At 42.0% G+C, this 19,756-nt stretch overlaps 1 protein-coding gene across 25 annotated transcripts in view; it reads right to left on the bottom strand.

The window, feature by feature from the left end:
• The window catches only part of ERC1 (ELKS/RAB6-interacting/CAST family member 1), a 161,255-nt gene extending 141,499 nt beyond the window's left edge, over window positions 1–19,756 (bottom strand). For 6 of the 25 annotated variants that reach the window (XM_083572250.1, XM_083572258.1, XM_083572242.1 and 3 more), the window contains exons 1-2: window positions 19,682–19,756; window positions 10,735–11,554 (exon numbers count right to left, since the gene is read on the bottom strand). In XM_083572250.1, coding sequence (XP_083428376.1) covers window positions 10,735–11,403 — 669 coding nt within the window. In that variant the 5' untranslated portion in view covers window positions 11,404–11,554; window positions 19,682–19,756. Of the gene's footprint in view, window positions 1–10,734; window positions 11,555–18,445; window positions 18,809–19,243 lie in introns of those variants that run through there. The other 19 variants (XR_014538671.1, XM_083572255.1, XM_083572259.1 and 16 more) reach the window with 5 other exon arrangements.

Here is a 19,756-nt window from a genome sequence, read left to right as displayed (position 1 = left end):
GGGCTTTTAATTAAAAAAAAAAAAAGTAAGCAGGAGCCCTTGTGCAAGCCTTACACTGCAATCCTAACTATATCTACTCAGAAGAAAGTCCTACTGAATTTAATGTAGGCTTAGGATTGCAGCCTTTCAAAGTAAATATCACCCTTGTGCAAGACATCCATATTATTTTCTCAGAAAACAAAATGCATGAAAATGGACACGTTCCACCAAGCTTCACCCATTGGTATAGATAGAAAACAAGCAGCAGAACAGCAATGAATACTCATGACTGAAAAAATGGGCTTGTATGGAAGCCAACATGTCAAAAGTGTACCTAGAAAGCTGGTTAAGCAGGAGCAGCCATTTTTTTCTTCTTTAATAGCATTTGGGGTAGAAGAGGAAGGGTGATGCCTAAAGCATACTACAATGAAGTAGAAACACTAAAAAGTGTTCAGTTTCTTTTAAAAATATCTAGCTAATCTGCTCTTAAAAGCAGTTTGCATTCTCAAAAAATAGAATCTGCTTAATGCACATTGGAAGCAAAGACCTGTCTGTCCAAAGGGATTCCCTGCTGACAATCTGTTTCCACCCACTCAAAAAAGCTAGCAAAGGAGCTAATGTCAGGTGTCCAACAGGACCTTGCTGATGTAGAATGTGCCAACTCCAACACATATTGCCATTCTAACTTTATAATTGCTCTGGGATATCAGACCTGTTATTTGTATGGAAATACAAGAGCTATTTCTGTAGTGTTTGAAAGCTTCATTTAGAAGCAAAGCTATGATTTTAATAGGATTTAATCTATCTGGCAATCCCACAAATCAACTTACATTTAAAGAAGTTCTTGTGCTGAATTATCTCAAAGGCAGCAGAAAAGGAAAGGGATTAAAAATTCTGCATATAAGTAGCCTGCTACTAGTACATTTGTCAATTTTGTAAGGCTCAGGAAAATGACTCAATTTGGTTTAAGGACATACACGTCAGTGCATGAATAGAAAACACAATCACTATACATCCCACAGAGTGTAACTACAGGATGCAGGAAAGAGGAAGCAAAGACAACTTGTCCTATTTATTTTTATTTTATTTACTAAATTTGTATACTGCCCTTCATGTGAAGATTACAGGGTGGTTCGCAACATAAAACTACAAATGCCCCAGTGAGCAGCCCAGCCACCAAATTTGCACCAGCTGAAGTTTCCAAACTGTCTTCAGAGGCACAACCCTACGTTGAACCACTGTGATTGGGCACATCCCATACCTTTCAGTTTAAAAACAACAAAGTCCCTGTATTGAAAAACACATAAGTTAAAGCAGGTTCTCACAGCCAAGATAGTCACTGGCCTCCTCAGCAGCCTCAGCTTTTGCAGCTGCAGGCAGTCAGGGCCCTGTCCTCCTAGGTCAGGTGGAAAAGGCCTGCAAGGCAGGAAGCAGGTCCCCCATATTTGCATAACCCTATTCCTGTGAATAATTTGTTTTAATTGTTTTTAATTCTGAATTTTAAATTGATGTAACCTGCTTGGGGACCTGCTGGTGAAGGGTGGGTAAGGGTGGGTAATAAATTTAATAAATATTAATACCATTTATGAACATGTTTAACCCTATAATATGTGGGTTTTAAAAATACATTTTTGTATTTTTTAGCTGAGAACTATATTGCAAAAATCAGGTAAGTACAAAAATTTCCCCAATAACTATTAGAAAAATAAATAAATAAAAATGTACAAACTTATATCCTTTCATAGGGCATTTATATGAAATGAACAGAAATTGTTTTAAATGTATCTACTAGGTAATGGTCCAACATGTGTGTTGGTGCTGTGGATAACTGATGTTAAAGCAGCAGAAATTGCTTAGAAAATAATGTATTTCTGGTATTATATTCCTTACAATTTGAGAAGGATGTATAGTACATGAGGTTCAAAATGTTGACAGAGTGATAATCTGATTTATCAACTTTATTTGGGGCCAAGTCCACCAAATGTGCTTAAAATAATTGCTGCTTAAATGATTGCATCAAGTGGACTGGCTCTGGAAGATATAATTCTTTGAGCCCAATGTATCTGTGAAACTTTTGTAAGAATGCAGGACCCTGCTGGATCAAGCCAAAGGCGCAACTGGTCCAGCATCCTAGTCTCACCAGAGGCCTGTAGGAAGCCTGAAAGCTGGAGATGAGCGCAACAGCACTCTGCCCATCTGCAGTTCCCAGCAACTGGTATTCAGAAGCATTACTGCCTCCAGCTGTCAAGGCAGAGCATAGCCACCATGGCTGTTCTTCATGAATTTGTCTAATTTTGAAGCCATCCAGGTTGGTGGCTATCGCTTCCTTCTATAGGAGCGAATTCCATAGTTTAACTATGCACTGTATGGAGAAGTACTTTCTTTTATCTATCCTGAATCTCCCCCAACATTCAGCTCCAGTAAATGTCCACAAGTTCTGACCATGCCTTTGTACAATGTATGATCTCCTGTCATATTGAGAATGCCTGATGTCAAAAGTCACCAAATATTTACTTCTGGTTCATTTACTTGCCTGGAAAACAAGATTTAACTTTGTTTGATAAGATGTCATCAATTCAGTTTTAAGGGACTGAGAGAAGACTTTAAAACATTTATATTGTAGTACATTTATATTTCATTTTAAAATGAAGGCTAGTTTGAAAGATAATATAATTGATGTTTGAAAAATCCAAAACAAAATGTTAAAAATCATATTTTTAAATCTATTTTTATCCAGGCTAGTCTCTATAAAGGGAAGTGATGGCAAACAATAGTTCAATGACAAACATGGAACTTTGACAAAATGCTAATCAGCAGTATCTGAGGAGGGAAATCTATGACTGAGTACACCTGAGGAGATTACCAATATGCTAACATATGGACACTTTGTAGCATTATGTTGACAAGACCGTCTGCTGGTACAGATGCCAGATGAAGACACAGCATGAAACTTGTCAAATCACCACTGATAAGCCGGGGGAGGGGGATGCCTTACATATTAAATTAAGTGTAATCAGATGTTCATGATCTGAAGACTAATCAGAGTCATAAAAGATTGAAAGACTTTGTATCTAACAAATCCCTATTACTTGCATTATTACTTTAAAAAATTGTAGGCTATTCCTTTCAAGAGACTGAAGGAGGACAGCACCATTGGGGTGGGGGGAGAGATAACAACTTGGCCCTTGCATCAAAAAGAACACAAATAAATAGATAAATCGGTGGTATTTCTAGTCCATTATTGACCACCTGGTTCACAACGACACAGAAAAATAAGAATCATGCTTAGAAATAGTAAGAACAACAAACAAACATTAAATGAATTAAGGAAACAGAAGTAATTTGCTAAATGACAACCATGTTAAGCCTGCTGTTGTAGTAGGTTTTTACACTTTAAAAACAAGAAAATGTAGCCCACAAGAGCTACCAAGGATGCCACAGATTCTGTCCTTCCTTGTTCTGGTCAGCATCCCGTTTGCCTTCTCTGGCTCAAGTGAATGAGCCTCATGGCAGGTGATGAGATCAAGTTCTAAAGATACTGATGGGGGAACTCTGAAGGAGTGTTTGGGGGTGGAACAAATTATCTTATCTTTTCTAAATATAAGGTAGCTGGGATTCTAGACTAAAACCAAAAGGGACAGAGAGGGCATCCAAGGCTGAGATGGATTTGTATTTCCCCCCCCTCCTTTAATCTCCAAGCTTTCCAGTCACTGCTGAAGTCTGAACACTTCAACTTCTAATGTTTCAAACTGCTAGCTTGAAGTGTGAGAGACTAAATACTGATAAAAGAATAAATGAGAACTGTGAGGAAAACAAATGTAATGGTCTGTTGAAATATTCTGTTACAAAGATGGGAAAAATTCACTTGAAAAATGTATGCTTGTATCAAGAGATATTTTCTTATTTTAACACCTTTTATAATTTTATAATGTTATAAAATTCCTGAATCTAACTTCTATGGCTAAATGCCCTACTTTTCACCCTCTACTATAATACTGTTACAGATCTGTGGTAACAGAGGGCACCTATAACTGATAGAGTTGGTGAATGTTATAAATTAATGAAAGGGTAGGATGTAGCCAATTTTTGGACTACTGAAGGGAAGATGCCAGGCCAGTGGAAAAATACAGGCTAAGCTTCCTTTCTAGGCCAGGGCCTCACCTGGGATAGAAGCCATTAAGCACGATGAAAGGTGTTGGTGGCTCATCACATGGAAATCCTTGAGTCTGTGCCAACGGAGGTTGCCAAGGTTATGCTGAGCAATGCCGTAGGTTACAGGAAAATTATCACCTCTTAAAACTAGGCTTGGAATAGCAAGGAGAAGGCGGGTGAGCAGACAGAAGGGGAAGAGATGCTTGGCAAAGGGTTTTCTGGGAAGGAGAAGCAGGAAGTGGGGAAGGCTCCATGTGGGGGGGCTGAAGGGCAGATGCCATGCAATGCTGGCTGAGGAGGCTGCATTGAGAGGTTGGGGGCCATAACTGACTGCTGCTTTGGATCCAAGCTCACTGAAGTTATGAGAGGACCAAAGAGGGACATTATTTGGGTGTAATGTTTTGGAATCTTGCTACTGCTCAGCAGAGGTTGTGTGTAGCACACAACCCTTGTAACAATATACAGTAGACGCTCGGGTTGCGAACATGATCTGTGTGGGAGGCACGTTCGCAACCCACAGTGCTGCATCTGTGCATGCACGGGTTGCGATTTAGTGCTTCTGCACATGCATGACCGCCGAAACCCGGAAGTATCCCGTTCTGGTACTTCCGGGTTTTGGCGTGTCTGTAACATTAAAAAACGCAACCTGAAGTGTCTGTAACCCGAGGTATGACTGTACTTCTGAGAGAGACATTAACACAGGGCAATACTCATGTGCGCAGTATTTTAGACAACAGAGAAATAAAATCTGCAAAAGATTTGCAGGCGATGCCTCTCAGTATTAGTCAGGGCACAAATTATCCAAGATTCAAGAACAACTGAACAACTGAGTTGCCCTACTCCTAATGGAACCAGAGGGTGTCCATTGCATTCTGCTAGAAGGTACTAGTGGCAGACTGCATAACTAAGGTATGTAACAAACACCTTGTTGGCATTCTGCAGGAAACAACTTTCCATTCTTGTTTTCAGTTGCTTTCAACTGGCCAATATAAACCAGAGGAAGACTGTTACTTTCAGGCTAGCTGACATTCAGGGGAACTTGTATGGTATTACTGATCTTTTTCATGAGCTCTCTATAAGTTGCCAAGAACTCACAATGCCTCCAATGAACACTGGGGAACGGAGAAGAAACAAAAAGGAATTATGTCATTTCTGGCTTACGGCAAAGGCTCCTAAGAGTGAAACAAGTACAGTACCTATTTATCCCTCTGTGTCAGAGAACTCAAAGAAAGGGACCTTCTCTTGTTTCATTTCACACTGGGAATTTACAGAAGGTAGAAGCAGAACAAGGCCTGTCACATGCAAAAGACTTAGGAAAAGGCTGGTAATAGCTACCTCTTAAGAAAAGTAAATGGCGTTTCTGTGCGCTGCTCTGGTTCGCCAGAAGCGGCTTAGTCATGCTGGCCACATGACCCGGAAGCTGTACACTGGCTCCCTTGGCCAGTAAAGCGAGATGAGCGCCGCAACCCCAGAGTCGTCCGCGACTGGACCTAACGGTCAGGGGTCCCTTTACCTTTTAAGAAAACGAAAACTTGTGGACCCCTGGTAATTGAATCTTCTAATATACCCAGACCGTTTAGTATATCAGTGCACTGTTCATTAATGAAATCAAACTGACATTTTGAGTGCAAAGACTGAATCTATTGCCTGGATAATTGATCATGTGCCAATTTAATCAGTAAAGACAAGTCAGTCAACAACAAGAGGAAAAGCTACCTTGCTGCATGAGCAGCAGACAGTTCAGTTTGCAGGGGTGGGGGGCAGAGTCCACACACCAAGGACATGGGCGTGGAAATATTTTTGGGCAGAGGGCCAATAGTAGGTGGGGCCAGACCCACATACAGACCCTTAACAGATGCACAAAGCTATATCCAAAGGAAACAGAAGCAAATATTTAATTCAAAGTAATTCCACTCAAATTTCACCTATTTTCTCTACAGACTTTTAAAAGCTTTCCAACACACTTTAATCTGTCGTGACAGAAAAAACAAGAACTACTCAGTAATCCCAGGAGAATGTAAACAACTTCAATGTACAGTTGAAATGCAAAGTCCTGCTTTCAAAGCCTCAAGCTTTAAAATTTAACTGCATCCCATAAACTGCATGTTTGCAGTTGCAAAAACCACACATGATGTTTTGTGTATTTGCAAATAAACGTCTACCTCTCTGCTTAGATTTCCCCTCTCTTCTTGTAGAGGAAGGAGGTGCAACAGTTTGCACAACATTAAAGTCTGTTCCCATCTCAGATGTTCTCTGCTAAATAATGGAAGGATGGAAGGCAGGACTGCCCCTACCACTTGGCAGAGGTGACTGCCTCAGGCAGCAGATACTGAGGAAAAGGAGGCAGCTGTGAGGTGCTGGAGAGCATAGCTCTCTATGCCATACAGCCTGCTCTATGGCCTGAAGGAAGCCCACTGTCCTCAGGTTCACTTTTCATAATGCCAGTGCTGAAGTAAGATCCAGCCATCAGTTGGGTTGGCTTTTTTCCATGGAATAGTGGAGGTGCCATCTTGTCCCCATGTTAAGCAGCAAAATGTTTTGGGCCAGCCCAAAGAAGGAGATCCAGAAGGTTAGATGAAATCCAGCTGAAGCCTGCATCCAGCAAGTGCTTTCCAATCCCTGGAACTGACCCTTGAGAGCTAGTTTTGAATGTTACCAGGGGGATCCCACTGTTATCGGAAAGCAGTGTTTCTATTAATGATGAGTAATTGCATTATTTTGACTATAAATGCTGACGAAGTGGAGAATAGGGAACACTCATAAAACCAAGACTTGGGGCTCTCATGCTGCTCTCCACAAAGGAGTGTTCTTAGCTCCCCAAAATAGTCAATGTAAACTGCATGCAAATCAAATTGTGGCTCCATGGAGTCTTTACCCTACACCAGCCAACCTAATTAAAGCCTTGGGCTGCAGCTGTTCAGAAAGGGGTATTCTGAAGCCTCAAAAGTCCTCCATGGAGGCCACTCATGAGCCAGGTGGTGGTTCTGTAGAGTTACAGCTTTACGAAACCACCTTCCCCATCAGAAACTATTTCCTCCCTCCTCAATGTACTCACTTTACATGCTTCATCCATAGAATTACATAGCTGTGGAGATGGAAGTAACCCCAAGGGTTGTTTAGTCTAATCGCAGTTATTCCATTTTCCTAAATAAACAGGGTGTGAAAGGAACCCCATAACTTTGAAACTATGGATTAAGATACCTTTCACAATAAAAAATGAGCTATTATGCAAGCAGGGTCTAGGAACTCAGGGTACAGACCTGTCTGCACACTGCAAATTCTACAAAGCAATTGCAACAGAGTTGTGTTGTGTGCTTGTGCATGAAGTCCTGAGGCAAGATTCCTGCTAAGGTTCTAGGATAGGGATGTTCCTGGAGCTATGGCTCCCATCATCCCAGATCCCACAGCCCATCAGCTGGTTGAACTCATATATAAAATGACCCTGAATATTCACTTTTGCTTATATTGTTGGTACACTCATGTTTGGAACTGAGAAAGTCACAAACCTTGCACATCTAAGAGGAAAAAAGTATAGTAACCAGTTAAGATCTGGAATGTGTCCTTCAGTTATTCCTTGCATTTCTGCCAAGATAATATCCAAAAGCCTTGAAGATATATTTTTTAAATTATCAGATTAACTGATAGGCTGAAATGTGTTCGCAACTTAGTTCAAAGAAATCCCTAGTCCAAAGCCCTAGGTGGAAAAATCTGTTTATAATAAAATTTAGGTTGATCAGATTTACTCTAAAGGATACAAATGGACAACTGATATAGATGGCATAAAACAAGTTAATTAGAGGTGGACTAATTAGCGTGCCTGGTTTGTGTATCTCATTACATATTCCGCATTGCTTTTAAATAGTGCCATTTATTTTTTGGACTACAGTTCTACCGTCCTACCATTATAGTAGTAATTATAGTGGGCTCAGAAAATAAAGCTCTAGCAGTTTACTTAAATGAATAATTAGAATGGGTGTAAGGAATGACAGAAATAGGATATAGGAAAGCCACCATACCCCCACCTCTCATTAAGTAAGAAACCTTTTCAGTGATCCAACAAACAAAGAAAAAACAAACAAACCCACAAACCAATCACATGTTTACATGCAAAGACAATTCTATTTTTTAAAGTAATATTCACTTTCAAAGTTCCAAAGCATCCTATTTATTCCAATTACTACAGTATTTAGATTTCAAGAGGTGTCATTTCAGACAGATTCCAAAGTAGTATTTGAAAAAAATGTTGGCCTTTCACAGCCAAAATTCTAATCAACCACAAAATGTTCACTAATTCTAGGGACAGTCCTTTTAAAATGTAAAATCATTCTTTTAGATTTTGCCCTTTATCCATGTATTATGAGTTATATCAAACTAAGTCATACTTAGAGCAGACCCACTGAAATCAATGCACTTAAGTCCATTGGCTTTAATGGATCTAATCCAAGTATGACTAACATTATTTATTAATTTATTGCATTTTCTCCAAGAAGCTCAAGTGGTTTACATGGTTTGCCCCTCCTCATATAACCCCCACAACAACCTTGAGAGGTAGATTAAGCTGAGAGGGTATAACCGGCCAACGGTCACCCAGTGAGCTACATGGATGAGAGAGGATTTGAAAACTAGATTTTCCGGTCCTAGTCTGACACTCTAACCACTATACCACACTGGTTCTCAACAATGCATATCACCCTGTACTTTCCTTATCTGAACTGTGAACTAGAGAATTCTGATGCATACAAAATAAATTAAAAAATTAAAAAATTGTTCAGTAGCTCCTTAGAGACCAACTAAGTTTGTTCTGGGTATAAGCTTTCGTGTGCATGTACACTTCTTCAGATATACTGAATGCATAGTTTGGAACTACATGAAGAAACTAGACACTATCCTGCAGTTTATATTCACTCTCTCCTTCCTTAATACACCACTTACTCCTAGGTTCTTGACAAACAATTGTGGAGACTGACTAACTGGTCTGACACAATTCTCTTGATTAACACTAGCTCCTGTCAGACAAGAACTCCAACACTTGCAGATTAATTTATAGCCAGGTAGGGGGCAGCTACCACAACTTGTCTGTTTTCCCCTTACTTCCTCCACCCCCGGTTGAATAATGTAGTATGAAAAATTATTTGGTTGTCAAAAGTATACAATAATCCTAGATTCAAAATCAAAAGATTAATTCAAATTAAGGATGGGCATGAGGGAAAAGATAGCATAAAAAAGAAACAAAAAACCTTACACTAAGTTAGAAAATCTTAAATAACAATTTCAAAGGCACTTGTGAGGAAGCAAGGATCACCCATTATGTTTAGCAGATTTCAAATTTTCATATAAAATAGTTTTCATTTTAACCAAGTGGAATTAGGGGAGGTAGATCTTCCATTCATTGTAGGGACATGTGAGGTTGGGTACACTTCTAGTAACAAGCTTTTGAATGCAGAGGAGCAGCCAGGGAAATGGGCCACTGGTACCTTTCAACAAACCCTGGAAGGCTGACATAAAAGGTGAGAGTAGGGAGAAATTTCCAATCTACACCTGGTAGAAAACCACCAAGAGTATTTCCAGCCTGTGTGCATGAAGGATACTCGAAAGGTAATTGCTTTGGTTACATAAACAAATATATTCAACTGAATATGAATCTAGGCTTTATTCTGAAAATATTGTAAGACCTTGACCTTGTCAAAAGAAACTCCGACTATCTTTCAAAGGAAGCCTTTCATCAACTGTCCCCTACACACCTTTACAACATGCAAGGAGTATTTGCAAGATGTACATCTTAGTATTAAAAAATATACCCTGCGGCAACAAATTTTATAACCAAATTGTGTATTATGAAGAAATACTTCATTAGATACTGCCACTGGATTCAAGTGGATTTAACCAAATTGAAATGCAGCGAGAAAGGGAATAGTTTCTCTTCAGTTTCTCCATACTGTTTATAATTTTATAAGTCTTAAAATCTAGAGTCTAAATATTCAACCATGTGTCACACAACAGTTTGACAAACTTCCAGGAATATTTGCTGAGTAAGTGTCTAACTATTCCTAGTACCCAATACATCCAACAATTTCCACATTACAAAGATATAAATCTTCTGCTCACTTCCTTACAGAGAACTCTCGCAAAGAATCCTAGAATTATACTGGATTGAGCTGGAATAGTGAACTGACGGGAAAGGACTGGATGCTCTCCCCCCACTTCACTGTTCTCTTATGCCAGCGGTGTCCAAACTTTTTTCAAAGAGGGCCAGATGAGGGCCGACCAAAGGGCCAACCACAGTTGTTGAGCTTTTTTAAGGATTGAAGTTGCTGAGCTTTTTTTTTATGAGGTTGAAGTCGTTGAGACCGATGGCCCGGATTAGGCCCCCAAGACGGACTCTGAACATGCCTGTTAACATAGCTGCAATGTGGATACAAAATCTGAAACAGAAAAATCACTTTTCCATGTTCCATGGTGCTACTTGGAACTGAATATACTGACTCTAGATCAATAGAAGAATTTGTCTCAAGTTCAAGACTGCCAAGGGAAATTCTCTGAAACACATTCATTAAAACAATTGTATCTACCCTTCCCTTGCAGAATTCTCTTTAGATTACTAACCTGGTTCTCTTCCTGGACAACTCGATACTGTTCTTTCCAAATAGTTATTTTGGATGCCTCATCTTTCCTCAGGGCTCTTTCCTTCTTGAGTTCAGGACTCCAGAATGTCTTGATACTGTTCATGGAGGAGCTAAGTTTACTTTCTTTCACCTCTACATCCTTGCGTAGTAAATCATTTTCCCGCAACACTTCCTTGAGCTGTGTCTGCAGGTCCATTATAGTGTTGTCCCTCGCCTGGCGCAGTGAATGAGGCACTGTGGATGCCATGCTGACAGGAGGAAGATGATGCTCTCCAAATGCTATAGTATCACTGGCAACCCCACTACTGGCAATGTTGGGGCTGCTGCCCATAGCAGTCATCCTAACACCGTAAGGCAGACGCCCCCCAGATCGTCCAAGAGTCATGGTGCTTTTAGGCGTGTCTGCACCCACGTTCTCATGGTCACTTAGGTACATAGGGCCTGAAGTGGCATAGGCAGCATTTAAGGATTGGATATTTTCCATAGAAAGAGTTTTGCCACTGCCACCCCCAGTACTACTTCCAGAACTGCCACCTGTGCTGTTGGTTCGACGATGGCCCAGCCGTGGCGATCGTGGCAGCCTTGGTGAACGCCCAGGACTCTGGCTACTTGGCTCAATTTTACCAACTGACCGAGCACTTCCATACATGATTGAATTTATGATGCAAGGTAACCAGGTAAGGACGAGTTCCTCTGAAGTTTCTTGACTATAGTTTCTAGTCTACTTAAGGCCGATCACTGTTTATAGTAGGTACAAGCTTTCATTTCTGAAGACATAGTTTCCTGGAGCTGATCATCATCTGTAAGAGAAAGAAAGATATTCAGTTTCCATTCTCCAACAAGTGTTGGTTCCTTATTTTCTGTGAAGATTCAAACATGCAAATAGAAAAATGTCTCTCCGGTACTTCTGATTGCCCTTTCTGTTCATGCTCAACAATATGTTCAGGCCTCAAATTATGTGTTTGCCCCTTTGCAGTTGCGTGGTGGAATGCTACAGGGCACCATCTTATCCCAAGTGCTCTTTAATATCTATATGAAACTTCCTGGAGTGGTCATTATGAGAATTGGGACACCATGTCATGCCTCAGGAGAGACTGTAACCTGAATGCAATGGTGAGCTGGATGAGGACCAACAAACAGACTGAATCCTGGTGAAGGAGAGAATCGATGGGTGAGCAGCTCCCAGGTCTGCTAGTTCACCAGTTCTGGACAGAACTGCACCTGTTTCTTCAAAAAAACAGGTGCATAGTTTTGGGGTACTCCTAGATCCTTCTGGTGGCAAGGATGCTTATTGGTATACCAACTATGCCCTTTCCTTACTACAGGTTTTATTTATCAATTAAATTTATAACCTGCCCTCCTGCCTAAAGGAGCCCATGAACAGTCACAGGCAAAAAGGTTAACATTATCCCTGCTAGTTGAAGGGAAATCTAGTGTTTAATATAACAAGTGGGATGGACTTACTCTTCAGCAGGTCTATAAAACATAATGCCCAGAATCTTAATAGATTCCCTGGGGTTCCCAATGCAGTCACACCTACCACACTGGTCATTACAACATCATCAAGGCAAGGAAGCAATGCTCTTAAAAGGGAAAAGGGTTGACCTACCAAGAGTTGCAAGTGCATTCTTTGACATTAGCCTCTCCCTTAAATTAGCAGCCAGGGTAAAAAGGTGTGGGGTGTGCATCTGTCTGACAGGCAGAGAAGGGTGTGGAATGGGTGGTGGTTGCTTAAGAAGCAGACATGGGTGACAGACATTTAGGCAGGCAGGATGTAGGGGAAATAAGTTTGGGGTGCAAGGGGGGTTGGGAGTGCAGGTAGGACAACCCCCAGTGAATTAAGTTTGATAACTATGGGTCACACTGAGCTATGCAATCCCTGATTGTTTGGGCTTCCAATGTGTTGTGCTGGTGCCCTTGATGAGTTAACCAGTAGTGACTGCAAATCCACTTCGGCCCAGCCATGTCTTTACCTGCCCGACACCTGATGGGGTGGCCTCACCTAAAACACCTCACAAACCAAATGGAGAGGGCTGGTAGGCCTGATTCAGCTCATAGGTTGGAGATCTCCCTATCCCAAAAATAGGACATGGGAAAGTGGTTTAGCTTAGAAAGAGCTAGGAGTCACAGGGTATGCTCTGACTGCAAAGGGACAATTATGTTGGTAAATGGATTTTGGCAGACAAGATATGGATGAGCGGCATGCTAGAATTGGATGACAAGGGTCTCTATACTGACCCTTTCCACCATCAAAATCAGTTATTTTTTCCTGTGAAGAATTATGTCTGACATTTGTTGAAAGATGGCTGAAAAAGTGTGGAAGAGTTCATCACAAGGTCAGAACATCTGTTGACTGGGAAGAAAGGAATGACACTGATTGCATTGTCTCTAGGTACAAACAGACTGACGACTGACTGTTAAACCAATTAATAAGAAAACTACCAGGTATTCAGAATAGTAGTAAAAATTTATCAGTATCACAGTGTTCCACTAAAATTGAGGACATCACCAACTTCCTCTGGAAGTTCACCATACTTCCCCAGATTTTGTGTGGTAAAACTCGAGTTATGCATGCTTTATACCAAGGATGTGGGGAGGGGGAAAGCATGTGGGGAAAGAGCAGGAGACCCCAAAAAGCCACATAGGCTCCTACTGTTCAAGGAATTTAAAAAGGAAATTCAGTATTTCCATAATCTATCCTATTTTTAAAATCAGTGGCAAAAAAATAAATGAATCACATCCTGACAGCAGCAACAAAACGAGTGGTGGGTGCCATACCATCTGCCATGATGAAATGGGGGTTGGGTGGGATCCCTAAATATATAATTACATGAGAGAATGAAAAATTATTCCATAGCAAAAAAAAAAAGGGAGAAAAAAAATCTGGGACAACCATTTAGGTCCTCCCATCAGATTTGTAATATAATAGGGATGAAATTTTGATGGCTGATTAAATGAATTGGCCCAATTCAGTAAAACTGACCCATTACAATAGGCAATACAATTCCAAATCTTTTCTTTTAAAAAACCCTAAAAAACCCCACCAAAAACTACGCAGCAAGGATATAGACCAGGGAGGGGTGGGGAACCCTTTTGGCTCAACAGGCCAGATCTTAATCAGTCCCCATCGCTGCCAAACATCTGTGACAGGTAGGCTGGAATGCGTTCAGTTCAAGCTCCAATAATCTGCAGTGGTTGGCTACAGTTCTGAGTTCCTCATGGGGAACTCAGTGCAACTGACCTAGCCGGCTTGCTCTCACTGCAAATCAGCAATGTCACAATTTGAAGCACACTTTAAGGTTTCCAGTCACACACTGGCAGCCACACCTCCACACATTTCTCACTGGACATCACAGATGAAAGGAGGTACGTGTGGGTTGGGGAAAACAGCCTCACAGGCCAAACTGGGATCTCTGTTCGGTCAGATTTAGACTGCCATTGCAATTCTTTATCTGCCTGATCAGAATGAAGTCTCAATATACCATTGAGTTCAATGGGGCTTACATGCAGATAAGTGTGTAGAAGAATGGGGTCTAAGTTAGTGTTACTGAAATCAATGGGACAAGCTAGTCATGACTTAAGCCCCACTGAGCCACATCACTTTTACCTTTGTCACCACAGCTACGGTATGTATTTCAACTGCCATAAAACAAAATAAGAGAGGTCATACCAACTTCTTAAAATCCACAAAACTAAATTAAAGAAGGGTTTTTTGGTTGTTTTTTAAATTCTTCCCTTGGATATATGTTGCAGCAACATTTATAGAGTTGCTACATTTTGGTTCACATCATTCCAGGTCTCCCTACTTTACCAAGTATACATAGTGTTTGGAAGTTACAAGACTGCTACGTAAACTAGCTGAAACATAAGAATCTCTGCCCTCCTAACAATATATTTAAAGATGGAGAAGAAAAACATGGAACTACAGTCAGACATGGAACTGACAACCCTGACAGAGGTGTTAGGAAGTGAGAGGATACAGTTCCTGCACAGAAATGCAAGTGTGACCTTTGCAATGCACACCACTTATTTAAATTCCAGGGCATGGTAACAGGTCCTTTAAACTGTACTTCCAAATCCTAGTATCCACAGACCATAGAAAACAACTCTGAATGTCAGAAATATAGACGGTGTCACAACATTAAAAAAAAAAAAACCACCCTTGTAGTTTCTGAGAGAAAGCAGATTCACATCATATACAGTACTCTTCAACGGTTGATATGAGGAAGCAGATGGATTGGCAACCGCCTGTGTGCTGATAGATGTTCTACACATAAACTTATCACTGTAAGACAATGATAGGGACCAAATATATACCTCCAGGCCTCTCTGGTCCTCAGAACTCACAAGGCCATGTCCACTTATGGCTTGTTCTTTGCCCTCCTTTAGAGTAGCAGAAATGTGACCTGAAACTAGCATAATATCTCTTGCTTGTTACCCCTGACACAAGGCCCTTTGGCTGAAAGAAATCCTGCTGTAAGACCTACAGAGCCATTTTTCCTCAAAGCTTAGCTCATTTCCCCCTGCAAAATAGCTTGACCTTCAATAAATTATCAGATTAGAACATCCCACAAAGCTTTCTATTTTCCCTCATGAGAAGAAATCAGAAGCTATCTCACTTGTCTTCCTTCTAAACCTTTACCTAATACTTACTGTATTTACTACTTATAGGTAGCAAAGATATTCAGGGACTGTTATGGCTGGGAACTTTTAATCTTTAGAAAGAGACTTGTGGGCAAACTGGCAAGAACAACAACAACAAAATGTTAGTGACCTGACCCTATCAGCATTTTCCAAAATATACAGGAGTAGCCAACATGGTGCCCTCCAGATATTGTCAGAGTACAACCCCCATCAGCCCCAAGCAGCATGGTCAATGATCAGGAATGAATGGGTATTGTAGTCTAACAACTAGAGGACACCACATTGGTTACCCCTATTATATGCTTTTAAACCTGGAGCAATTGCTGTGGGCATCATGCAGTAGCTTCTTTCAATGCTCCATTCAAATGCATGCATAATTCCCACTTTTAAAAGCCACACTACTTGCAAGCAGTTCGAAAGCACGTCAGAGTGCAAGTAGATAAATAGGTACCGCTCCAGCGGGAAGGTAAACAGCGTTTCCGTGCGCTGCTCTGGTTTGCCGGAAGCGGCTTAGTCATGCTGGCCACATGACCCGGAAGCTGTACGCCGGCTCCCTCGGCCAATAAAGCGAGATGAGCGCCACAACCCCAGAGTCGGTCACGACTGGACATAATAGTCAGGGGTCCCTTTACCTTACTTGCAAGCAGTATGATTTTCTTCAGCTCTCCCCAGATTTCCCACTCCTTCACACACACTTCACTGGTTTATGCTATGCAACTGGGGTAAGTTTTTTAAGAAAACAAAATCAAATCATTAGAATCAGAGCTGGTAGAGGAGCAGTCTCCAGTCAAAAGCTCATCTCAGATGCAAACTACAGGAAACAGACAAAGCTGCCTTATACAGCTGATCTATCTAGATCAGTATTGTCTACATGGACTAGCAGTGGCCCCCTAGGATTTCAGATGGTGATATTGATGGGTGCTGCTGTGGACTGAACCTGGAGCACCACTCTACATGAAAACCAGGTGCTCTACCACTAAGCTACCATCCTATTTAGAGATGCCTAGCCCCATTGCACACCCAACAGTTTTGGATTATACATGAGGATCAATTGTGGATAGGACTGGCCTAAGTTACAGAGTTTGTGCAAGGATTAAATCCTCATTCCCTCAAAGTGCATCACAAAATACAATCAGTCTTGTGCTCATTATTCAAACGTTCTGTGCACCTCCTGGAGTGGAGCTAGGTACACATTTGCAACAGCTCTAGATAACATGCCTGCCTTAAATCAGCCTTTGCCAATGTGATGCCCTCCAGATGTTTTCGACGACTCTGGCTGGCCCCAGCCAGCCCAGCTGGTGAAGGCTGACTTATACTATCCATCAGATGTTAGGTACATGAACTCAGGGCAGTTAATGATGCTTGGAAAATGGATTCTGACTTTCCTAACTCCTGAAACTGGTATTTGCTTGCTCTCAGGATGTGCACAAAAATACCATCTTAATTATGCCACTGTCAGCTTGTTCTTAAACACAATCAGGCAAGGCGTATTCAAACTAGACCTGTCACTTGATTCTTCTTTCCAGAGGCATTCTTGCTTCTTACTCACTATTTAAAAAATGGATTGCTGTGGGTGGAGAAGTCAAGTCTGTGTTGTGTAATGGATGAACATGCCTAAAAGCAAAGCACATCCCTGCAAAGCAATAACCAGACAAAAATAACAAAAATACCAAAACCAGTACAGGAGAGGCTATCAGTGCATGTACCTTTATCAATTCCTAGCAGATACAAAGTGAATGAACAGTATAATACTAATATACCAAAAATCACATTTAGGATGAGGAACACAAATGACATTATGACATAGGAGGGGAAAAATAAGCCACCCCTCCCTGTACTGACAGAACTCTGTACATGGGTTTTTCTGGCTCCCAAAGTCCAGAATATAACAGTTTTGCCCGTTTATTATCTTTTTAAAAAATTTTAAACGTGTTTGTTGCTGTAGATGACTTTTTAACACCATGCTATTATTATTTTATTGGATGTTTAATTGTAAAAAATTAACACCTCTTATATTTTTTGCACTCTAGTCTTCAGCCTCTAGAAATGTTTAGGCACCACAGTGTCTTCTATCATGAATAATCAAAACTAGTAATGTTCTTATGTTCTCTGCAAGATACAATCAATACAGCTTTACAGAAAAATGGATTTGTTGTAAAAATATTTATGGCTTCATCACTCAAAAACAGGGGCAGGAAATCATATCAAACCAACAGGTAAATATTTTGGAATTTAAATTTAAAAATGTTATGTGCTATACAAAAGTAATTTTTTTTTGTTCAGCAAACCATTAATAAATCAATAAAATATCAAAATGTTGTTTGCCAAAGGAAACACACTATTTCCCCCCCTAAAAACTATTCTAAATAGTTAAGTTATACCAGAGAAACATGCTATATTGACAACATCTAACTCAGATTGTGCAAAATCAAAGTGTTGAAATCTCTTTTGAGATTGCACTGACTGTAATTCTGCTTCATTTTAAAATGGTCCATTTAAAATACTCAGAAGCAGTTCATGTACAGCACAAAAATGATCTCAAGTGACAAGTTATGCCAAATTCTAGGCAATACTTCTTAAACTGTATTATATGATGATTAGGACAAACCCTGCAGACTATACACTTTCCTAACCAAGGGTGAATATTTCTAAATTTGTGAAACTGCCACATACTGAGGTAGGTTAACAATTCATCTAGCCAATCTATTTTCAATGGCAACAACTCCTATACTTCAAAACAGATCTTTCCCAACCCATCTGAGAATTTTTAAAACAAAACTGAAGATACTGTACTAGGGATCACCAATCCCAACCCCTGCAAGGAAATGCCATCTATTTCTGCTACCTCCACAGCATGAGCCCCATCTCATTATATTTGATGGAATTACCAGAACAAGGCAGAGTTTCACAATCCAATCAGAGTTAAAGACAAAATGGAATTATGAAAGATAAGCTACTGTTTAAAACTCTTGCTCATCTTATGCACAGGCTCCAGAAAATATTTTATTAGTACACCGTTCCAGTAAAGGATAAATTTGCCACCATACCAGAGATTTTTTATTTTCAGGTCCTGTACCTAGATGCATTGCATGCCAAATTCTTCAAGAAGGCTGCTTGCTTGCCATTCTTGCAATGATTTGAACCATCAGCCCGCTCAAGGAAACAAAAAGCGAGCACCTTGTTACACTACTGGACTGCCAAGCCACAGAAAAAGATGATGATCGCATCCACCCCAAGGTTAACAGTTGCTAACATGAGGCAGTGAATAAGAGAGACGGCTACGAGACTACATGATCCACTGTGCATTTATCAAGCCACCTATCGAAGAGTAGCATCAGCTGTCAGGATGTGCAAAAGGGCTGCAGCGCCGGGCGAGAAGCTGCAACAATAGGTGCGCCCATGTCCGCAAATCCGTTTTGCTATCCTCCCCCTAACAAAAGAAAAAAAATATTTCACTGGCTGTTGCCGACGAGGCTGACAGGTGGGGCTCGTCCACCTCCCCGCCGCCGCCTCATACTAACGGGGTGGGGTCGAGGGAGAGGCCACGGTTCTGAGCACGGCAGGGAGCCTCGGCAGAGCCAGTTTAGGGTGGGGGGCGGGGAAGAGGAGGCATCCTGGATGGAGCACCTTTTCCCGGAACGTGGATGCCCGGCTCGTGTGGAGGGGACGGGCCTCTCCCTCCCTCCCGCTTCCGTGGAGCAGCTGATAGGCCCCGGGTCAAGGGGTGCCAACTATGACCACACGCCCGGCAGAGGCAGGCGGGCAGGCCCCACCCGACCTTCCCCCCTTCCCTCAGCGACACAGACCCTCGTCGAGACCCTCATCTCGACCACCGTCGGCTTCACCTCACACGCCGCACACAGGCCCAGTTCTCTGACCTGCCTCCGGGTCGGCTGAGCCTCCCTGCCACTGTCTGTCAGCTGCTGTGGCGGCGGCGGCACCGAGCAGGCTGGTCTTCCTCCGCCCGCTGCTCCCCTCACGGCTGGCGCTCCGGCTCCTCCTCACCCGAGCGAGCAGCTCCCCGCCCGCGCCCCCGGCGCGAGGCGAACACCAAGCCCCGCCTCTCCCCTGGCGCGAGCCCTGCCTCCCCTCGCTCTTCGCCGGCGCGCGCGACACGCTCAAGACCTCTTCTTCCCTCACACGCCCGCCCCGCCCGCCTCACGCGACCATCGATGGGATCGATCGATTCACTCGTACTACACCCAGCATGCTCCGCTTACAAGCCTTCCCACTCGCCCCCCCCCTCCCTCCCTCCCTCCGCCCGCCAACCACCACAAGCTCACCCGCTCACGACCCTCTTCTTGGCCCCTCCGCTCTCCGTAGCGCTTCGTGTCCCCGCCCACCTTCCCTGCCAGCCC

The sequence above is a fragment of the Podarcis filfolensis genome (genome assembly GCF_964270895.1).
Source record: "Podarcis filfolensis genome assembly, chromosome: 10".
Classification (NCBI taxonomy): Eukaryota; Metazoa; Chordata; class Lepidosauria; order Squamata; family Lacertidae; genus Podarcis; species Podarcis filfolensis.
The sequence above is the reverse complement of the archived record's forward strand: the minus strand, read 5'-3'. Positions and strand labels throughout refer to the sequence as shown.